A 22853-nucleotide genomic window follows, 5' to 3' on the forward strand; every position below is an offset into this window, starting at 1 on the left:
GCACCTGCCTGGCTTTAGCTGCAGCGCACGAGCCTAGGTCGCGTGCAGGAGATTTTGAGGCTTTGCATGTTTTAAAGTTGGTGTTAATGTGTGGGACAGAGTAAAAAGAAGATCGTGGGAGGGAGGGTCGGTCATGGGTATACCGTATTTCAATCAAAATGAGCGGGGAAGGAATTCATTACACCGGATTGCTGTAGGCCAATTATATTGTGCATGTAGTTTTAGTTTGCTTGAGAGCCCAGCAACCCAAGATAGCTCAATATGTAATATAATCACACCAATCTGAGTCAACTAAACTCAATAACCTGATTGGGAAGATGTTTGATCCAAGTGGATTGGATGACAATAATGAAGCAGTGTCTCTTTAGGAAGCGTGTTTTTCGTATTCACTCAGTTACTGGGTTACTCACCTTACACTGGTTGGTTGAGTGATGATACTGACGTGCCACTCTCTCTAACATTCCATAAGGAACTGTTCTGCTTCGACCATGAAGTAGAATTGTTGGCCGGATAAACATTATGATTAAAAGGGTTTTCTCTTTCACAAAAAGGGTTTTCTCTTTCACAATCCATATCAAAATGCTCAAAGAAGTCACGACCCGGAAGACAAGATTGAGACTGGTTGACGCACCATAACAACATACATTGCTCCTATGTCTATCAGGTTTTTTCCCCCCTCGTTTTCAGCGGAGCTATAGAAAGAAAACTGGGGAGAGAGAGAGATAAATAGAGATAACGGGAGAGATAGAGGGAGAGAAGGGGTGGGGGGATGCTAAACTGCTTGCCAACTGACATAACTCTTTTGGGACAGAGGGACATAGCTTCCACAGCAGCATCACTAACAAACGCGGATTGATTTTTAGGCAGTCCAACACCCATAACTGCGCATAAAGGGAAACGTCAGCGAGAACTACGTAGTGCCAGGCAGGCGAAACCGAGACCCGGTTATAGGCTACCGGACTGAATCTCTCATTACTCCTCTCCCAGACAGAGCAGGACCGAGTCAGTCTGTTGGTAAGAGATATTCATTATTTACTATTTACTATTGTTGTAAGTGGAATTATTTCGACATGCTGTAAATTCCTTGCAATCGTGTTACTGGTTGGGGTACATATTTAAAGACTAGTTGTCCATCAACTGAAATTAAATATGTGAGAGTAGGCTATCCAAGCGTAAAGCTTTTTTTTAAACCATCTGCCTATATATAATTTACAATATACTTGCCTCATAATGATGCATCGTTGACTGCACATATTATAGGCTACAGAGAGCCCTGGTTGGCACCGCACTTGGAGTGGCACCGTCACGGAGTAGCCGTGTTAGAATGTGGGAAGAACAAGATAACATATAAGCTATCATAATAATAACAATAGACTACAATTTCACTGCATTTTATGCAAACATTTTCTCATGTGTTTATGTCATATAGTCTTTCGTTTATAAGAATTCGTTACGCAGCATGTAATCTAATTCTGCTATTATCTTCTGCTTATGTACTGCATGCACTTCCCTGTAAAATCTATAATTACTACTATCAAACACCACGGTTTTCTGGCTTGCAAAACAATAACATCATTTTTTTTTATCAGACTAAATAGAATGCAGAGAAACAGTATGCTATAGCTCCTTTTAGTATTCGTTATTACTTGTCTTTGTAACTATTGGGTTGTATAAACTAGGAATACAACACAATGTGATTCATTAAACATGAAGTCATCTGGTAGAGCTAAGGTCCTCCCAAAGACATACCTTCCGCACCATCGATTAGGCTATCATTTGTCCAGATTCAATTCTTCATGGTTTAACAGTGTTAACACATGGTTATTACGAGTAGCCCAATCAGTTGAATGAACTGACTTCATGTGATCTGTTTTTTACTAGATGTTCGTGAAGTATTAAAAAGTTAATCACAATTGAACTTTAATTAAACGTGACAATTGCTGTGGCCTTGGGTTATGGAATTGTGCAGATCTAGGCTAACCAATCACGGGTGTGAGATTAACATCAGCGTCATATTAAGATGACGATGTATGTATCCACTAATCACCTGTGCTTTCAAACGCATTAAGACTCCAGTAACCAACCCCCTTTCATCACAAGAAAGGGCAATAACGTCATGGTCTCAGTGGTCGAATAGAAACAGGGGCGGGACTGTTGTCTCGAGCAGGCAGATTTATTGCCCTCGTGAGACTGTCATCAGCTAATAAAAACGACACTTACACTCGAAACTCTGCATGTGGCCCCTTACCTATCAGTCACCTCACATGCCATACCAGTTAAGCGTCCCTTTTCTGATGATCACTTAGACCTAATATAAATACACTCTCAAAGGATATCAAGGCTACCAGTGAGGTCCATGGAGCCAAAATGTACAGAAGTCCATCCAATAATGGGCCATTATACTATGAACATTTCCTTTGAACATACAGTAGCCAGATTCACCAACTCAGAAAACAGTTAATGCATCTAGTTTAATATGAGGGTGAAAATGCATTGCTTTCACAACCCTATTCTGGGTTTGCACTTCCACTAGGATGGGCTGTGTGCTGGGTGCTGTCTGCTTCTGTCTACTCTATAGCCCCCAGTGCCCTGTGCTCGATGTAATTACCCATGAGTAAAGGACAATAATGCTTCAGCTGGTTTGTGTCATTCTCCTCTCCCCAGCTCTGCTTATCTTCACAAACCCCTCTGTGGCTTTCTCCCCCCCCCCCCCCCCTACCCTCTGTGGCTTTCTCTACCCCCCCCCCTCCCTTCGCCCTCCCCCTCTGTGGCTTTCCTCTACCCCCTCTCCCCCCTTCCCTCGCCATCACGCCCTTCTGGGGTGGCTTTCTTACCCCCCCCCCCTCCTCACCCCTCTGTGTTTCTCTACACCCCCCCCCCCCCCTCCCTCACCCCTCTGTGGCTTTCTCTACCCCCCCCCCCGCCCCACCCCTGCTTCTCTACCCCCCTCCCCCCCTCGTGCTTTCTCTAACCCCCCCCCCCCCCCCCCCCCTCCCCCACCCCTCTGTGCTTTCTCTACCCCCCACCCCCCCCCCCCCCCCCCCCCCCCCCCCCCCCCCCCCCCCCCCCCCCCCCCCCGCCCTCACCCCTCTGAATAATGATGGATGTTGACCATAAGCAAGGGGAACAAACAGGTAGAGAAAGCCAAGCTCATTTCATAGCAGCACCTGTTAATTATTGGAATGGTCTCTGTTGCTCGTACACCGACTCTGGTTCACTAATAACCATGTTGTGTTGTTGTCATGTTGTGTAGCTACCATGCTGTGTTGTCATGTGTTGCTGCCTTGCTGTGTTGTTGTCTTAGGTCTATCTTTATGTAGTGTTGTGTTGTCTCTCTTGTTGTGATATGTGTTTTGTCCTATATTTTATTTTTATATTTTTAATCCCAGCCCCCGTCCCCGCAGGAGGTCTTTTGCCTTTTGGTAGGCCGTCATTGTAAATAAGGCTTGCCTAGTTAAATAAAGGTTAAATAATAAATAAATAAAAGTAACAACCGTCCGGTCATTCACCTTACCATAGCAATGGTCATTAGGGATATCTTCAACATGAGATGTGCCTTTTGTTAAGTAAATCAGGTGTTAAATGGGGTGAAAATTAGACTGGAGTAGGTCTTTAAAGCTGACCGCTGCACAGATAGGCCTACAAACCTACGGCAGAAGAAAAGAAGCATCCTGAATTGACATGGTTTTGCTACCATCGCATTTCCTCTTATTCATAACAATGCCTGTCATTGCCATGTATAGCCAATGAACATTTCTTATGGGAATAAATGTTTTTCCTCAGCCATAGGCAGCAAGGAAGGGTTCATGTGCTTACCTCCAAGGGCTATACCGCTCTAGTAGGATAGCATCCCCTGTGAGACAATACTGCTATGTCCTTGAGCGAGGACCCCCCCACCCCCCCCCCACACACACACACACACACACACACACAAACCCATCATCCCATCCTTTGTTCCAGCACAGATACAAATGGGATTAATGAAGGTATAAATTACAGAGGGGTAAATCCCGTTGAGTAATCCATTTGGCAAACATGCGAAACAACAATGGAGAGGCTGCTTGCTGGGCCTGACCCACCCAGTCCCAGCCACACAGCACAGAGCAGGCTGCGGTACAGAGGAGCACAGCACCGAGGACAGACAACCAAAGACAGACAAACAGCAGCGGTGATGTAAGGGAAAAAGATGACCTGCTATGATCACTATTAGGGTTTGGTCAAGACAAGATTTGAATTCCTCTTGCTTTACATTGAAAACATGTAGTCGTTGCATTGCTGTTAAATTGATGCATCATAGTTTAGAGAGATCTCTTGTGTTGATGCTTTTTATTATTTTTTCAGTGCAGTCCTGCACTTTTTTCATTGAAATATCTTTAGGGAATTCACATTTATTTTGTACTTTAGACCAAAGTGCCATAGAAAACATTGTTTGAAATCTATGTAACTTGACCTGCTCAATGAATGACAATTGACAGAGTTGCAAATGATTTCAAAGAAACCTATTTATTAAGACAGATGTCCTCGCTACACCTGACATTTTCAGCTGCTACAGCTCTCATTTCAGGAGAATGTCTGTTATTTGGGTGATTACATAGGGAGACCCTTGGGTGTGTTATGACCCCACATACACTAATTTGTTGATTTTAGAAGATGACAAGCACAGAGTGCTGAGCTCATCATGTCATGGCCCCTGACCAGATGCCAATGACTGAATGCCAAGCCACACACACTCTCGCTCGCGCGCAAGCACGCACGCACACAAACACACACACCCTGCAAATATCCTCATATCAAAGCCCAAACTGTCCAAATTCCCTCGTTCTAACATTGCGTTAAGCTATTCATGCATCCTTTTTTTCACAGATTGAGTATAGTAGTCTAAGTATGTAATTATTTTATTTAGGCTTGGCCAAAACATCACTGTATTTCTATTAGAATAAACAAAACTTGGTCGTAACTGATCTCGAGGCTTTTTTGGAACAATTGTGAAGTCCATGCGCTGAGATTTTTTTATGTGACGTCTAGTCTGGGCGTCAGAGAGGCGGCCAGTCTGGGCCCCGAGCTCCCTCCAATTATTGTCTGTCAATCACGCACGCACGCACACACACACATTCTTTATTAAAAAAGACATTCAAACATTTTCTTTTTAATATTTAATATCGTGATGTATGGCACGAAATGCCACATTTTTACTATAGAGGGTAAGCCAGTACGTCTCGACTGGCGATTTTATCCTGGATGCTCTTTCCCCGTATTATTTTGATCAGGTACAGACAGGCCCATAGAATACCTGTGCAAAAGTGTGTAGGCTACAGTATTTCATCACATTATAATAAAATACCACTTGAAGGCTAAACCTATAATAACCTCATAACAAGCGCTGGTTTATAGACTACATTTTAGGAGGTTCAGTTGGTAGCCTATTATTCATAAGCTTTTGCTTATGAGGCCTTCCAATCTATTCCTGGCTTGAAATAAATCACAGGTATTTGGGTATGTAGACAGGTATTTGGGAATGTAGAGCGGTTGTAGGAAAAAGCGCTGGTTATACCGGCGCACTTGATAAAAGGTTATTGGCGACACTCTGTCTTTATGCCTGTGGTGGACAAGCCTTCTTGTTTCAGCCATGAGGTGAATGTAAACAATAATTAACAAAGTGTTGCTAATGGTCACCAATTGGTTTTACACAGGTGAGGCGGGCCTGACGCCCTGTCTGTACCACCAAGTGAGAAAAAGGCGCCATTAACATGCAGAAAGTGTTGACTGCTCTAGATCTTAGGCAAAACCAATGTTTTCACAAGAGGAATGTCGTGACTAATAATTAAAGACAATTAGGCGCTCACAACAATGGCCCCACTTTCGAAGTCATAAAAGGAATCCTCTCCTATTAATCCTAGAGGCACTGAAAATTTGGTTTATATACATTGCAGGTTCATGTGATCATTCACACTTGCAATTGGTGTTGTTCTACAAGAAATTTACATAATTGGCATTGTAAAATTGTAAAATTTTGTAAAATATGTCCAAACTGCCGATGCCGTTCTCCACAAGGGCCTATGCTGTAAAACAAAATTGGGGAAACCAACCACTTTACTGTTGAATACAGAATAATAACCAAAAGACTGCTGAATTATTTTATGATGTTTGATAGCATTTCAATTAGCCCACTAAACATGTTGAACATCTAATCTGGTAGGTTTCATTTAACTAGCCTATACAAAATAGCATTGGCATACACTTTGAATTCAAACTTAGCATTATAATGTTGTGTTTTCTAAAGGCTAAACAATCTCAAGGTGGTATGCAAGGCTAAGTGACAACAGCCTACAGGCTACTGCGTTTGCCAGATAATGTAGGCCTAGTTGACTGTTACAGAAATTGTCAGGCTTACAATTTACAGTTTCAATTTGCCTCCATCTGGGCTGTCCGTCTCTGAGTGTTGGTAAAAGAAGACATTATCAGGGGCAAATTGCTCATTCTGCGAGCTTCACGAGAGAGAAAAGTCCCCCGAGAAATTACACCGCTGATTGATATGTCTTTTAGTTTTTTGGTCCGGGGCATTACTGTTTCGAATGGAAACTGAAAGAGCTGGGATACATGAGCCAATTGCAGCTATACTGATCTGTGATTGGCTACAGGAGGTCACTGCTCGCCCTTGACTCCGCCTCGACTCGCTTGATATGGAATTTACTGGCGCCAGTCGCGTCAGTGTACTGCCACAATTCAATAGGAAAGTGCGCCCCGGTACCTCACGGATCAGGCGTTTCAGAGATTAAAGTGTGTTTGAACAGCTGATCGTAGTCATAGATCAAACTTTCAACAGGTAAATTCAGAAGAAATATTTTTTTCCAATGGAGTAAGATTGGATGCATGTGTTATGAGTATAACATTGCAGCAATGGTGCAATGCACTGTAAGTAGTTTTTTAAAATGACGGTTTTGTGGTGAAAGCTGTTTGTAAAAGGTCGTCAGTATGCTGGCTATACAATGCTCCTGGGATGATTGAACGTATAGGGAAAACAACAATCTCGTATATTTAGCATACATCGCCGAAGGATGTGTTGCAAAAGAGTGTGACACCAGGTTGTGTATTAAATTATAAAATGTTGTTGTGTTTCATTGCAGGTGTCAGTAAGAGCCAATAAAACGGATCAAGGATTCTATTTCTGAAGCAAAGAACCTGTAAGGAGAGTGTGCCGAAAACCCGTATGACATCACTACGTCCATCCTTTTCTCCACATTTCGGGACTGTAAAAAGTGCTTAATCCAGGAGAAGGACCACATAAAGATAACTTATATTTTCAGAAAAAGTACGGCGTTTCGGTGATATCTTGGATAAAGTTATCGACGATTTAGGTATGGAAGTCGCAGCCGATCAATCTCGGTGGATGGCGCATCATCACGCCGTGTTGAATGGGCAGCATCCAGACTCGCATCACCACAGCTTGGCCCACAACTACATGGAGCCCATGGCGCCGCTTTTGCCCCCAGACGAAGTGGATGTGTTTTTAAACCACTTGGACTCTCAGGGGAACCCCTACTATGCCAACTCCCGGGCCAGGGTTACATACAGCCAGGCACATGGTAAGACGCGCTCAGCCCTGTGACTAAACTGTATTAATTAAGTCTGCTTTATAGCCTTTAGGTAATTGTGAGAGGGTGCAATAAGACAACATGTATCCAACCACCCAGGTTGTTGCTTTAAAACTAATCGACGGTAGGCCTATATTATTGCCATAACTGGTTGTGTGATGTTTGATGCACAATAACATTTTCCCATTACCAGTAAAAAGTCGTCCATACAGAACCTTGTATTTAAAAACAAATCTAAATATGGTATTTTATTCAATATGTGAGAACATAAATGATGTCAATTGAAATATTGTAAACACATAGATGTCCATACGCGTGGCTGTCTCTGGCGTACGGCATTGAATCATAAAACGAGCATTTCTAGCAAGAGACAGCGAGGGGAAAGGGAAGTATGTCATTTAACCCCTCTGTTGGAGCAGGGGTTTCTAGAGAGAGAGAGAGAGAGAGAGAGAGAGAGGGGCACTCCCGGATATAAAATCAAAACGCAAAATTACTAATAACATTATTTAGTCCGAGATCTGGAACTGAGCGACCAACAGGCCATTTGCAAATAGCAGTTTAGTCGAGGCCTCTACACTCCCATTTTCTCTCCGTGGATTGTTTTCTCCCATACATGCTTTCGACAATAAGAGATTGTGTTGCAACAAGCGTAAACATTAACATCTGTAAATATTTTTGTCAAGTAGTCTATGGTACGGAGCTGTAGTAGCCTAACTATTGTTTTAGATTTCGCTGGGGACTGTAAAATGGCGTGGTTTTAAAGTTGGTGCCCTGTAGGCTATTTTAATAACTTTTACACTAAGACAAATATACCTCAATGTCGAGTTTAAATAGTTTGGAATTGACATCAACAGGTGAGGAGACAGCACTTTACGCAGTGTGATAGTACTGGACACATCGCTTTCGATTAGAAAAAAAATCATAATATTTCTTATTTACAGCTCGCCTTGGGAGTCCGGTTTGCCGGCCACACCTCATCCACAGCCCCGGCATTCCGTGGCTTGACAGCGGGAAGGCGGCCCTCTCTGCTGCCCACCACCATAACGCATGGGCGGTCAGTCACTTCAGCAAGCCAGGAATGCATCCTGCTAGCTCCGGCTACCCTTGCAGTAGCAGCTCCAGCACTGCTCCGGTGTCTTCCCTCACCCCTGCGTCCCACTGCAGCCCGCACCATCTCTACAGTTTCCCTCCTACGCCTCCCAAAGACGTGTCCCCGGACCTCGGCCCTACTTCTCCAACCTCCACCTCGACAAGAATGGACGAGAAGGAGTCCATCAAATACCAAGTGTCACTGGCAGAGGGAATGAAAATGGAGGGTTGCAGTCCTCTCCGTAACAGCCTGGCTTCGATGAGTGCCCAAACTCCCGCAACACACCACCCCATCCCGACCTACCCATACTCTCTCCCAACACCACACGAATACGGCGGCAGTCTCTTCCACCCCGGTAGCCTGCTGGGTGGATCTTCATCCAGCTTTACGCCGAAGTGTAAAAGCAAAGCCCGGTCGTGCTCAGGTGAGTTTCATAAATCTATTCTGCGCATAAAGAGTCTGGTATAGCCTAATTATGTACTTTTAAGGTATATCAATATTGGGAGTCAATGTTAGGGCAATATAAACCAATCAAAACGCTTTGGAAGTGCATGGATTTCTATCAGGGCCCAAACAAGAATTAACATTTAGCTTGTTCTAAATGTATATTACTTATAGAGCTATGAATGCTTTAATCTTCAAGAAATAGATTGGGTGGTGCTGTTCGCTGTCGAACAGTTGCTGTAATAACTTCAGGTTATTTTACCTGCAGCGCGTCTCTCCTTCCCAAACCTGTCCCAGTGGCTCTTATCTCTGTTCCGTCGCATTCGTCACCACTTGTAAACACCATCCACTTAAATGAAATGATTAAGCATTTAACTTGAAACGACTAATATTTGAAACGCAAATATTCAGGTTTGAACATGATTAAAACACGTTTGAGTCGAGGCAAGGAGATAACAGCCTAGTCAAACAATCATCAAAATTAAAATACGCAATTCAACGTTTTCAATCATTTGGCTTATAGGCTAGTTGGCAGAATTATTATGAAGAGGGTTCTGAATATAATAATATTTCAATAGAATATGTAATAATACTTATTGTGAACGTTTTTATTAGTAGGTCTGTTGAAAGTGTTACGTGACCTAGGCCTATAATAAGCATGTCTGACAGGCCTATCCAGATTTTAAAATAAAGTTTATTTTTTATTACAAAATTGCACGAATGCTAACCTAATCATTATTTTGAAACCATATTCTATGTGGTCGTGTTTATGTTTATCGGGCCTGGTTGGCTGGATGCTGAGAATAAATGCCACCAATGCCCTTGTTTGGCAGAAGCTTAAAAAATGCAGGAGTCACGACGCTCTGGCGACTCCTGCCATATCCTGTATACCTTGAGTGAACAAATCACGACCTCCACCGTCCACTGCTCGCCCCAATACTAACAAAGCACTGTCGTGACGCGCTGTCACAGGCGACAGAGCCCTGCTGTTTGTGTTTTTAAGCATGGCCTTGGCCCAGTGCGCTGAGATAGTGAGAAAGAATCAAGCCCAGGGAGATGAAAGGATGATTAACACTAGTAGTAATGACCATATCGAAGACAACAAAGTCATAATACAATAATAATAATTGATAATAAGGTTATGATATTGTAATAATAACGTTTCTCTTATAGCAGTTTAGGTTCTCCGAAAAGAGCACATCACCTTCAGATAAATGTATAAAAACATTAGATAGTTAATTACATAGTTAATCAAGCCATCACATGAGCTCATAGGGAGACATTTATCATTACATTTGCTCAGACTAATTAACTCAAAATTAATTATGTTGTGGGCCTGGTGTCCAAAAATTATTTGAATGTGGAGTCTCTCTAACTGTTTGTTAGTGTATAGAGATATTAGCAAACAACTGTCTTCATTTGGATTATCACTACAGATCAAAGTGTTATTGTCTGATGTATGCTCAGTAGTCCAATCATTTGTGGATGGTAGATTGGTTATGCAAATATTTTAATTAAAACGGTATCCACAAATCCTTTAAAGGGATTATTTTATGCAAGAGCATTGTAACTATCACAACAGAGAAATACACATGAACTTGAATCTTCCCTTACAGATCCAGAATCAGTAACTCACATAAGGCCTGCCATTCCTTTATCAGTCCCAAAGTCTGATGGAGCCATGATTGATTGTTGTATGAAATGCCACAATGACATTTCAGCAGTCAGCACATACCTTACACAACAGTGTGGCTTCCTGTTTAAATAACCTTAAACTAGCCCTATCCGCTCACCTACATACCTCCTCCCTGGAATGGCAATGGCCTCAGTCTCTCTACTATACTCTCAGCCAGGGGGATTTCAGTGTTCTCCCCCCAAGGAACTTCCCAAATTACACAACAATTCAACACATTTTGTCATTCTGGAGCTGGAAGGCGATGTTGTATTGATACTGGTGCCTCTGCTGGACTGACAAAACAGGGAGCGAGAGTCAAACACTCAGAATACACTTCAAAAGGAGCGTTGCCATTGTCCAGAGCAGATCCCTTTCTCAGGTTTAGGTGGGACTATGGGTGTTGCTGACATTATAATAGGAATAAAGGCACGATGCTCTAGGGAGAGGGAAACATGAATTAAACAAGGCCATTTTGGTCGAGGTTCAGCAACGGCCCATTTGACTGAGCCTGTGCATTATACCACAGTGCAACCTGTAAGAGGAGAGAGAGAGAGAGACAGGCAACACCCACTGCCATTCTGCAGCTGAAGATGTAGAAGTGGGTGAAAAGACTTGAACCCTGAACACACCAGAAGAGGGTCACCACTAAATGGGTCACAGTAGCTGCCAGGCACACAAAGAGAAACCTAACAATGAAAAGATTTTGTAAATAATTTCAAAAGTCATGAGTAAAGGGAAACATAGAAACTGGGCTGGTATAAAGTGATACAGAGCTATAATATGGGCACCTATTTGTTGGAGACCACAATGTGGTCAGGCCCACATTTAATACCACCACCAGCACCACACTCTTCTGTTTCCTCTCATGTGTGCCCACAGCACATGAATTATGTAGCTCTAATTTGATGGTGTCTCACATTCATCTGTTTGGACACCTTTGGACACGTCCTGGCTGTCTCTGTGTTTCCTACCCTGGATCACTTTACATACAGGTGTCTGTGTCCATGGCGATTCGCCCTGAACCAAACTGTACAAATGACAGTCATATGGGATTGTCTTTGGCTGGTACACCTGCACACTGATATGTACACTGAGACACTGTCCTCCCAGTGTGTGTGTGTGTGTGTGTGTGTGTGGGGGGGGGGGGGGGGGGGGGGGGGGGGGGGGGGCGACTTCATATTACACTACTAATGAAGAGTGTGTCCAGTAGGCTCATGATTTCCTCTGTGTCCTCCTGGCGGCTATTGTCTTCAATGTGAATCCATTACTGTTTAGCTTTTGTTGGAGTGTGAACTTTTTAATTATATAAATGTCCCTTTGTCTTCCCTCCACTTGAATTCTGCTCAGAGGGGCGCGAGTGTGTCAACTGCGGTGCCACCTCCACCCCGCTGTGGCGGCGGGACGGGACGGGCCACTACCTGTGCAACGCCTGCGGCCTGTACCACAAGATGAACGGCCAGAACAGACCTCTCATCAAGCCCAAACGCAGACTGGTGAGTCCCCATCTCGCTCCCGTCTACCCTTCCACATCTGAGAACGGGGGCCAAAATAGAGCACGAAGCAGATACCGCCAGGACAATTCCAGGAAAGTTGTATTTTCCCTATGATCTTCCTGGAATTGTTTGTCCCTCTCACCCCCTGGTGATTGCCTCCACCGTCTGTTACAATACTGCTACTATTGCCAGTTGAACTGCTATCATTAGTGCTGATACTGCTGATACTGTCACTGATCCCAATGCCCATGTTGCTTTGGTTATCACCACCCTGAAGTGAGTGAAAAACAGTGCACACACATCATACATACTTTGTCCAGTGTTTCTGCACAGGCATTTAAGAGCAAGGATTATTCTGAGCCTTGTTATTTCTAATGCACATAAGCCTATATATTTTCCTTGTCTCAGGTGGGCTGAATTATTACTGTATGTTTAATTTACAAGTTATTATTACAATACATTTTTCCCAAATGATAATGGTTCCTGATTATATTGAAAAGGTTTATTTGTTCATTTTATATTCAGACCTCTAATTAGGATTCATCATTTTGACTGTATAGGATAGGCTTACTTACCATCTCGTACTATTTAAGATATTCAAGTTGTGAGAAGTGACATCATTTCAGGTCAAGGCACATTCCAAATGCTAACTTTTGGGTAGCTCCAAGCATTTTCGCATTAATATGCAATGGATTTAGATTGATATAAACTTGAAATTCGATATTTACATTTTGCTAAACCATATTTTACTTTATTTATATAAGGAACCTTTCTACCTTGTTTCCATCTGAACATGTTAATGATCAGTAGGGGTTTACCCGCCATACCTCATTTCTGTATAGGCTAGATCTGAATAGTTTTGTTCTGACATAATTAAATCATACTACTACTATACATAGGCCTAATGGGAATATTTCAATCAATAGCTTATACCTCACTATCTAATTAAATGGACACTCGTTATGCAGTCATCCAGTCATGCAGTTCCAAAGACGCAATAATGGACCAAATTGTAGCCCGATTCACTCGTGTTGTTAAATGTAAATTCGTGTTATAATTTACAAGTGTAGCCTAACCCACGCGGTGGCCTATTTGAAATATCGTAATTGTTTAACACATGCACATGCAATGGTTGCCTGAGTTTGTCTTTGCCTAGGTTATCTTCCATTGAGATACATGTAATGGGATGGAGAACATTGCGAATGTTGTTTTTTATTTCTATAACTCTCCTTTTGAAATATATTGTAACAGACTGTATTAGCGTTATTGTCAGCATTAGTGGAACAAGTAGGCTATAAGTCATTTTAGCGCAGCTTGGTGTAAATAAGCGCGCCTCTGACTCGTTCTCTCGATGAGAAGTCCATTACATTTTCCATTGGTCGGTCTGTGGCCGCAGCTTTGCATTTTCAACTCAAGTGTTTTCAGAGTTCTGTTCAAATGTCATCCAGTTGTTTCCTATTCGGATATCTGCCCCGGCACGATAAGGAAGCCAGGCTCCCGGGTGTTTCCGCCTTCAACAAATACCGCTGCATTTTGTATGGACCCGGCAGGCCAGACTTTTACAGTATACTGTAAAGCGATTATCATAACACTATAGGACCCAGTTATGTGTGAAGAGAGAGAGAACGTGAGGGGCGGGATGGTGGTGGGGATTGGAAAAATAAATGTATTTATGTTCTTGGTCTGTTGTTTGTTGGTCATGCACCGTTGGCACTGACACATGCTTTATGCCCCGGAATGCGATGTGGTTTTTGTTGTAGTACTATTCTATTCTATTTTTTATTTTTATTTTTTTAATTCAGTCCGTCGCCATCCTAGTTTTTATTCGGAATGTTTTGCATGAACCACTGTCATAAAACCCTAAATTAATAAAAAATAAATACATAGGCCTACATGCTATGTTATTGTATTGTGAGCCTAAATGTTTCTTATTATGTATGAAGAATAGATCTGTAATGGACACAAAGCGCACTGGCAGACAGGGTCCTGGTCTTATAGACGCCTATAGTCCGGGTCGTTTGATTCTCTGGATCAAGGGAAGGGAGAATCATGCATAGAGACGGCATAAATTATTAATGTGCCCTATCTAATTTTTTTATTAAATGAAATATGACAGCAGAAATTGGTACAAGACAGAAACAACGCATTTCAGAGAAACAGCTTTTGTAGCATTGCACAAATTGGAAAATTGAATTAAGCTTGTATAAATCACAGAATATATTCAATTAAACAAATACAGATGTGACTCCCTGTAAGCAATTTCATGAGTCTAACTGGCGCTGGCCTGGCTTTGAAGTTATTTGTGAAAGTAGCCCGGAGAGTGGGACATTACAATAGGCTATAAAACGAGAGGTTTTAAGTTTAAAACGCAGAAATATCCTATCGGCAAAAAAATGAACATTTGAAATGTATAGGCCTAATCTATATTAGGCTATGCCTTAGGCTACGCCTACATGGCCATGGTAGTTAATTTCAATAATCGTATTCATGTCATGTTCACTTTCCTCGTTGATCTCTATTGCCTAAGCTAATACAATCGTCAAATCAGCTAACATTTGAATGGCTTTATTCATAATGTAGCCTATTAACGTTCTGCCTTTTTCTCCACCACAGTCCGCTTCGAGACGAGCTGGCACCTGCTGCGCTAACTGTCAGACCACCACCACCACCCTTTGGAGGCGTAACGGCAATGGCGACCCGGTGTGCAACGCCTGCGGGCTCTACTATAAACTGCACAACGTAAGTAGCCTAACCGCTTACATAGAAACTGCGGGGCGAGCTGGTCAAGTGGGCGGACAGCTTGTATCGATTTAGGAGCGGGGGCGAGAGATGCAAAGCCTGCTTTCCCTGTGAAGCAGAACCCGCGGTCGTTTTTTTCCCTTTTTATTAATCCATCTTTGTTTCAATGGTGGGTGTTACTCCCAGGAGAGGCTGGAGGGTGGGACTGTCATTCTGGGTAACGCGTCAGTTACATTGATGTCAGGGTAACACGGAACCCAAACCGGCTGCGCGCGTGCGCTATCGTGCATACATTTATTTTGTCCCCCAAACCAAACGCGATCACTACATGCAGGTTAAAATAGCAAAACAAACTCTGAACCAATGACATTAATTTGTGGACAGTTCGAAAAGCATTAAACATGTATGGCAATTTAGATAGTTAGCTTGCACTTGCTAGCTCATTTGTCCTATTTAGCTAGCTTGCTGTTGCCAGCTAATTTGTCCTATTTAGCTAGTTTGCTGTTGCTAGCTAATTTGTCCTGGGATATAAACATTGAGTTGTTATTTTACCTGAAATGCACAAGCTCCTCTACTCCGCCAATTAATCCACACATAAAACGGCAAACCAAATTGTTTCTAGTCATCTCTCCTCCTTTCAGGCATTTTCATCTTTGAACTTATATGGTGATTGGCATCTAAACTTTCATAGTATTACCACTACGACCGGCAAAACAGTTTGTCTTTCAATCACCCACGTGAGTATAACCAATGAGGAGATGGCACGTGGGTACCTGTTTCTATAAACCAATGAGGAGATGGGAGAGGCAGGACTTGCAGCACGATCTGTGTCACAAATAGAACTGACTTCTATTTTAGCCCTTGGCATCGCAGACGCTCGTTGGCAGCGAGCAGTGTGGGTGCAATAATTGAATAACATGGATTTCTAAATTTATTTAGCGACGCTTGCGCACGCGACGTGTCCGGTCTGGTCAGCATGTAACGTGTAAGTTACATTTATGTTATGGTAACGCTGTCAGTTACATTGATGCCAGTGTAACGCGTCAGTTACATTGATGCCAGGATAACGCATCAGTTACATTGATGCCAGGGTAACGCGTCAGTTACATTGATGCCAGGATAACGCATCAGTTACATTGATGCCAGCGTCAGTTACATTGATGCCAGCGTCAGTTACATTGATGCCAGGGTAACGCCGCCAGTTACATTGATGCCATGGTAACGCCGTCAGTTACATCGATGCCAGGGTAACGCGTCAGTTACATTGATGCCAGGGTAACGCGTCAGTTACATCGATGCCAGGGTAACGCGTCAGTTACATTGATGCCAGGGTAACGTGTCAGTTACATTGATGCCAGGGTAACGCGTCAGTTACATTGATGCCAGGGTAACGCGTCAGTTACATTGATGCCAGGGTAACGCGTCAGTTACATTGATGTCAGGGTAACGCGTCAGTTACATTGATGCCAGGGTAACGCGTCAGTTACATTGATGCCAGGGTAACGCGTCAGTTACATTGATGCCAGGGTAACGCGTCAGTTACATTGATGCCAGGGTAACGCGTCAGTTACATTGATGCCAGGGTAACGCGTCAGCTACATTGATGCCAGGGTCAGTTACATTGTAACGCCGTCAGTTACATTGATGCCAGGGTAACGCGTCAGTTACATCGATGCCAGGGTAACGCGTCAGTTACATTGATGCCAGGGTAACACCGTCAGTTACATTGATGCAAAATTGTCTGAGAGTAGCCCTTTCAGATCCAGCATGGCTTCCAGTCCTGTGTATTCATGTTTAGTGAGATAATTATATGCAATAGCCATAAAGGCTCATGCCATTTATTGTGGCTTGATCATACAATGCCTGTTAAACCTGTTCCACAACATTTATGGCACATCAGATTTTCCCCCTCATGTTTATTAAGAAGGCAACATGTTTTCCATCATAGTTGTTTAGATTTTTCTAAATGATCTAAAATTACAAATTACACTTGACATAATTGAATATAAAATCACTGAGAGTGCAAGAAAATATCCAATGACTAATAATTTATGAACAGTAAAAAAAAGAAAAGAAACACTGTTTAAAAAAAACAACTTTATTTAACTAGGCAGGTTAGTTAAGAACAAATTCTTACTTACAATGACATCCTACTGGGAAACAGTGGGTTAACTCCCTTGTTCAGGGGTAGAACGACCAAACTTTGCCTGGTCAGTTCAGGGATTTGATCCAGCATCCTTTTGGTTACTGACCCAACACTCTAACCACTAGGCTACCTGCCACCCCCAGGTAAAAAACACATCATATTAATATGAAGCCTGTATATATATATATATATATATATTATTTAACTATATCACTCCAGGCCTGTCTGACTACTCCTTAGCTAACATCCCTCCTCCCTGGCCTCTCCACAGGTCAACAGGCCAATGACCATGAAGAAGGAGGGCATCCAGACACGCAACCGCAAGATGTCCAGCAAGTCCAAGAGGGGCAGGCGTTCCGGAGATGGCTACGATGAGCTGTCCAAATGCATGCATGACAAGTCCTCCCCCTTCGGCGGTGGCCCTGGCCTGGCTGGACACATGACCCACATGGGCCACCTTCCCCCCTTCAGCCACTCCGGACACATGCTGCCCACTCCCACTCCCATCCACCCTTCGTTCGGCCATCCTCACCATCACTCCGGACGGTCGCCGGCCTGGGCTGAGCACTGAAACCTCCCGAAGCCCCTCCATCACCCCTCCACCATATCATCACCACCAATGCTTCTGTCTCTAGAGGGGTACATTGGGTTTACTGTCAGTAGGACATTGTTTTGCCTGGCCTCATTTAGAGAATTGATGGAGAGGAGACGTGACTGAAGGGAGAGAGAACGTGAGTGTGCGAAGGTGAAGCGGAACATGGGCGTGTTGAGTTGCTCCCTTCAAGTTGCCTTTTTTTTTTACTGAGTCACTTTGGTACCCCTCCCACCCTATGAGAGAAAAGATGTGAGGTATTAGGAGAACCACTGCTTTCCCCTCCTGAACCTCTGTAGTGTAATGATACCAACCCCCCCCTCCTCCCCCTTCCTGTTGTGGACAGACTGTTGACACCGTGGGTATGAGAGACTTTCTGAACCAGCCTCCCCACACATGCATACACACACACACACCACTGACCCCTCACCCCTCACATGCTGGAATACACACCACCCGCCTGGTCCCCCTGGACTTTATTGGAAAAAAGAAGCAAGCAAACAGAAAGTTTATATAAAGTTAATAATTGTTATTATTGTTGTTATAATTGATGTTATACTAGTTGTTATGATAATTTATTTTCACTCTTTTTGCTTTCTTCAGAACACAAGGATATTGTTACGATTATAATTTCATTGTTATTATGTAAAGAAAAGAACACAGACTTATCTTAGACGAGACATTGTTCCTAAGCTGTACGTTTTTATCATTTTGTCCATCTCACAAAATAAAGGAAATCAAGTTTTAATACTAAATAATGTCAGTGAGTCCTTTAAATGTGAAATGTATGGTGTCTCTGTCTGTCTCTCGCCGTCTGTGTCTATTGGAGTGTCAGTGTGAATTCCAGTGTTGGTGAAGAGGTTTTGATTCCTGCTGTATTTCTAAGTGATATCAGATGTAATGAAGCCAACTCTATGATCCCCAAAGTGCAGTAATGGTTTTGTTGAGCTCCTCCCCTGAGTGATGTGCTGCTGTTTATAGAAGGCTTCTTTGTGGAGCTCACGCCCCAGGGTGCACCAGTGTGACCCAGACAGCAGGCTCCAAACCCAGGGTGAGCACAGGGCTCCCACGTCACACACTAACGCGTACACATGTCCTACAGAAATACACATTTTCGGTTCATATTACAGTTTTTTTCTATCGCTTTGGTGCAATTGTCACAAGTACAGTATGGGGTACATTTTCACAACACTTAGTACAAAACAAGGCAGTTGTTTAAAAACTCTAAGCACATTTTCAATTGACTAAGTACAACACACAAAATCATGGTCCCTTTTTCACCAAACTGTGTTACATCTCGAAATACATGTTTCACATTGAAATACATGTTCATATAAAGTAAGTTGCTCTTCACAATGCAATGCTCCCATTACCTTTGATATGATTGTCTTCTCATTTGTTAAAACACATTTGACTATTACTTAATCCGACTGCTCTTAATGAATAATCACTTAACCATTTGGTAAACCTACAGCTTTTAAACTGGTTTGCCTGTTTCACACTGCTTCATAAAAATTGTATTGGCAAAAAGAGTACTGCAATACTTTGAGATATACAATTTACGTAGAAGACGCTTTTATCCAACACGAAAACAGTCCACAACTCTGGTGTTGCTAGGGCCATGCTCTTATGAACTGAGCCATGTACAGGACCACTACCACACACAAGTACAAACAATGCTGTAAAATACAATACACAGGTTCAATATAGATGGAAGATGTATGATTACCAACCCCATGAGCGTACCACCCTCCTTCATCCCATAGACGAGGCATGCAAGGATTTCAATCCAGACCTATGTCAGGCTTTCTCCCCAGGTGCATGAACAATGAGGACATTTACGCCGATCCCGATGAGAACTCGTAGCCAAATGCTCAAGACAAGCTTGACGCAAACATTACGTTTCTTTCATTTATTTTGTTTGAATACATTGTGAAAGATGTCTTCAGTGGAAATGTGATGTTCAGTCCATTTTAGTGGGTAGTATTGCCTAATGTGAACAGTGTAATGTACAGAAATGTACAGTGCTGTAGCAAATTGCATTCAAAGGACACTTTTTAAACATTTTCTATTTCTATATTTTTTATTGAATTAACTGGTTGTTGTGTGTTTTGGTGATTAAATCGATGTTCTTATGTTATTTTACAGTAAACTTATTGTTTGGATCAATGGCTGTGCAGTAAAAGATGTCTCATAACAAAAGTAATGCACAATAAATGGTTTTGAATATAATACTTGCTGCGTTACAAGTATTAACAGTTTGGAGTTTTGTACTAAGAGTTTGGAAAATTAACCACATATTTGTGAAAATAGCACCAAAGCGATTGAACAAAAACGCTATTCCTTCCTTATTTCAATCTCGATTCCTCGTGTCCCTCTCCCAGAATGCCCCTCTCTGGGCCACAGCGCGGTGATTGGAGTGAGAGGAAGGACAGAAGGTCTTTAGTGGGAGAGAAAAGAGGAAGGAAAGGCAATCAGGCGACCTGTGAGCAAACACATGGGAGGTTGTTTGGACCCCTCACACACAGATGTGCTTGCAGCTGAGGACTGCAGGAAATAGCTCTCAACTCTCTCTCCCTCTGTCTGCTGTTTTGTCTCTCTCTCTAGCCCTGTTTATACCTGCCGTTAACATGCTTCCTTCATCCTGGTCTTGTTCTGATCTTGTCGGTTTACACGGATCACAATCAGATCACAATGCATCTTTTAATCGTCTACACACAATCAGAATGTGGACAAGATCAGGACCAAGGCTGCATGTTAGAACCAGGTATAAACAGGATTTCTCTCTCTGTTTGTCTCTGTCTCTGTCTCTGTCTCTGTCTCTGTCTCTGTCTCTCTCTGTCTCTCTCTCTCTCTGTCTCTCTCTCTCTGTCTCTCTCTCTGTCTCTCTCTGTCTCTCTCTGTCTCTCTCTCTCTCTGTCTCTCTCTCTCTGTCTCTCTCTCTCTCTCTCTCTCTCTCTCTCTCTCTCTCTCTCTCTCTCTCTCTCTCTCTCTCTCTCTCTCTCTCTCCCTCTCTCTCTCTCTCTCTCTGTCTCTCTCTCTCTCTCTCTCTCTCTCTCTCTCTCTCTCTCTCTCAAGCTAAACGGAGGAACAGAGGAAACCATCAGCAGAGCCAGCAGCTAATGAGCCGGGCAGATTAGGGCCAATTCAAGGTCATCCTCACTGACCGCCTAGCTGCCCTCACACACCCTTGGCCATGACAAACAGGTCCTGGACAGACGCCATCAAACAGAACTAGTGCCACCCTATCCGAACTTAGACCATAGCACTACCCACCTTGTTACCCTGTGTAGTACTATCAGCTTTGTATCTATGGGAATTGGCATGTTATGTAAAATGGGCAAGAAAAAAGCCTGCATCATTAGTCTATAATAAATAACGCCATTTAGCTACAAAAATGTGTTAATATATGAATGAATATAATGTACTGTATTCATAAAGGGCATTCTAAAGTGCTCAAAGTGCTTTACATTATAAGGGGGGCAGGGAATCTGACCACATACAGTATCAATACATGGTGATTTCCAGTAACGTGTGTGTAAAGATGTCTGAGCCCTAGAGTGAGAGCCTGAGATCCAGCCCTCCTCAATGAGGCCCTCCAGAGGGAAGGAGAAGTCCTCCCAAAAATAATACAGTAGTCTGCCAAAGTCTAAGAGACAGGAGAGACGAGAGGGAAGGAGACAGCTGCTCTGTCTTGCTGCATGGAAGGAGAGGGTTGCACTGGTATGGGTAGCAGACGCCATACTCATCGAGAGTGAGGGTTTGATCTAGTGATAGTTATAGGTTCCTCTTCAGAATTATTGGCTCCTTGACACCTTTTAAACCTGAGTGGATGTACATAATAAACAGTTTGTGAGTGGCTATGTGTGTAAGTCAGCATGGGGTGACATAACCACATTGGACAGAACATTTAAGGAACTTGAATCTCTCTAAGAAAGATAATAACAGGATCAAAAGCAGTGATACACTTCAGAACAACTATAATAACCAGCAAGTATTTATAGCTAATTTTACCTTCACCCCCAAGGTAGCATTAAACTACAGCAGCAAAGCTACATGAAGATAGATGAAGATGGAACATGACCTTAGATGAGGAGCAGGGTGAAGATGCTGGTTGTCTTCCTCAGAGTTCAGAGAGCTTTATGAGTCTTCAACCTGGGACTTTTATGTCCCCTCTGTCCCACTCTCCCTCCCTCATCCTCCAGATCTCTTTCCTTCTGTATACCCCTCTCTGCCTTCACCCACCTCCCCCCTCTCCCACAAACCCCTCATCTGGCTCTCTACAACATCTCCACCCCTCCCACTCCCGATTATTTCTCTTCTCCCTCTCCCACTCCTTCCATATATTTGTTTTTCTATCAAATTGAATTAGCAGAATCAAAAGGTAGTTGGCATTTCCCCACACAGAGTGGAGTTAGGCAGACAGGGAGGAAAGATGAAAGGAAGTGCAGCTCGGTTCAGACAAAGTTCTCCTGGACTGGATACATGTGTGTGTGTCTTGGAGGGTTGGGTCTGACCTTCACACTAGCCTAACTGAAAAAGCACCCTCCCCTTCTCCCCCAAACCCCTAGTAGGACATGAGGATGTTAAACTGGGTATTTTCTGGACTATATTTAGAGCTTTAAAGAATGGGACACGCATCATTGAATGTTACACTTCCTATATAAATGATGTCATCTATGATTAATTCAGGTCTTACATTTAATGTAAAAATATGGTCTTACATTTCATGTAAAAAGATGGTCTTACGTTTCATGTAAAAAGACATCAATGTAGTGGATAGATGCCGTCTTGTAGGCTCCTGAGCAATTCTGCCATTTTGTGTGTTTTTTATACATAATGTTTACTCCATCATTTCCTATGACCGAAAACAGAAAACACACACCTTGATTTGGATCAAGATTTCTACTTCAATGAGTCAGCATCTATAGATGTTATGCTTACGAACTGGACGAGCTTCTTTCGAGACTGTCCTATCAACGGGACCAGAAGAACTGTACTATCCTATGTTTCTCAGAGTTGTGTTTGAACAATGACATGGATAATATACACGTCATTGGCTTTTCCATGCATCGTAAAGAT

The 22853-nt window shown here is 42.9% G+C and overlaps 1 protein-coding gene across 8 annotated transcripts; it reads left to right on the forward strand.

Annotated features, from left to right (window-relative positions):
* The first annotated feature begins 890 nt into the window (after positions 1-890).
* Positions 891-19889, forward strand: LOC109890996 (GATA-binding factor 2-like). Of its 8 annotated transcripts, none has more exons than XM_020483224.2 (6): positions 891-1014; positions 7125-7583; positions 8534-9106; positions 12137-12294; positions 14908-15033; positions 17451-19885. In XM_020483224.2, the coding sequence occupies exons 2-6, from the start codon at positions 7358-7360 to the stop codon at positions 17748-17750; spliced, it is 1383 nt and encodes a 460-aa protein (XP_020338813.1). In that variant the 5' UTR covers positions 891-1014; positions 7125-7357; the 3' UTR covers positions 17751-19885. The 8 variants fall into 8 exon arrangements, with proteins under 8 accessions (XP_020338813.1, XP_031680854.1, XP_020338814.1 ...); XM_031824994.1 differs by having other exon boundaries at positions 12149-12294; XM_020483225.2 differs by lacking the exon at positions 891-1014 and adding an exon at positions 6615-6823 and having other exon boundaries at positions 12149-12294.
* The last annotated feature ends 2964 nt before the right edge of the window (positions 19890-22853 follow it).

The sequence above is a fragment of the Oncorhynchus kisutch genome, linkage group LG5, assembly GCF_002021735.2.
Source record: "Oncorhynchus kisutch isolate 150728-3 linkage group LG5, Okis_V2, whole genome shotgun sequence".
NCBI lineage: Eukaryota > Metazoa > Chordata > Actinopteri > Salmoniformes > Salmonidae > Oncorhynchus > Oncorhynchus kisutch.

Excerpts from the sequence above, each read along its gene's own strand:
- LOC109890996 (XM_020483224.2), top strand. The coding sequence starts at position 7,358 with ATGGAAGTCGCAGCCGATCAATCTCGGTGGATGGCGCATCATCACGCC. Across the intron at positions 7,584-8,533 it reads TACATACAGCCAGGCACATG|CTCGCCTTGGGAGTCCGGTT; the intron begins GTAAGACGCGCT and ends TCTTATTTACAG. Across the intron at positions 15,034-17,450 it reads TCTACTATAAACTGCACAAC|GTCAACAGGCCAATGACCAT; the intron begins GTAAGTAGCCTA and ends GCCTCTCCACAG.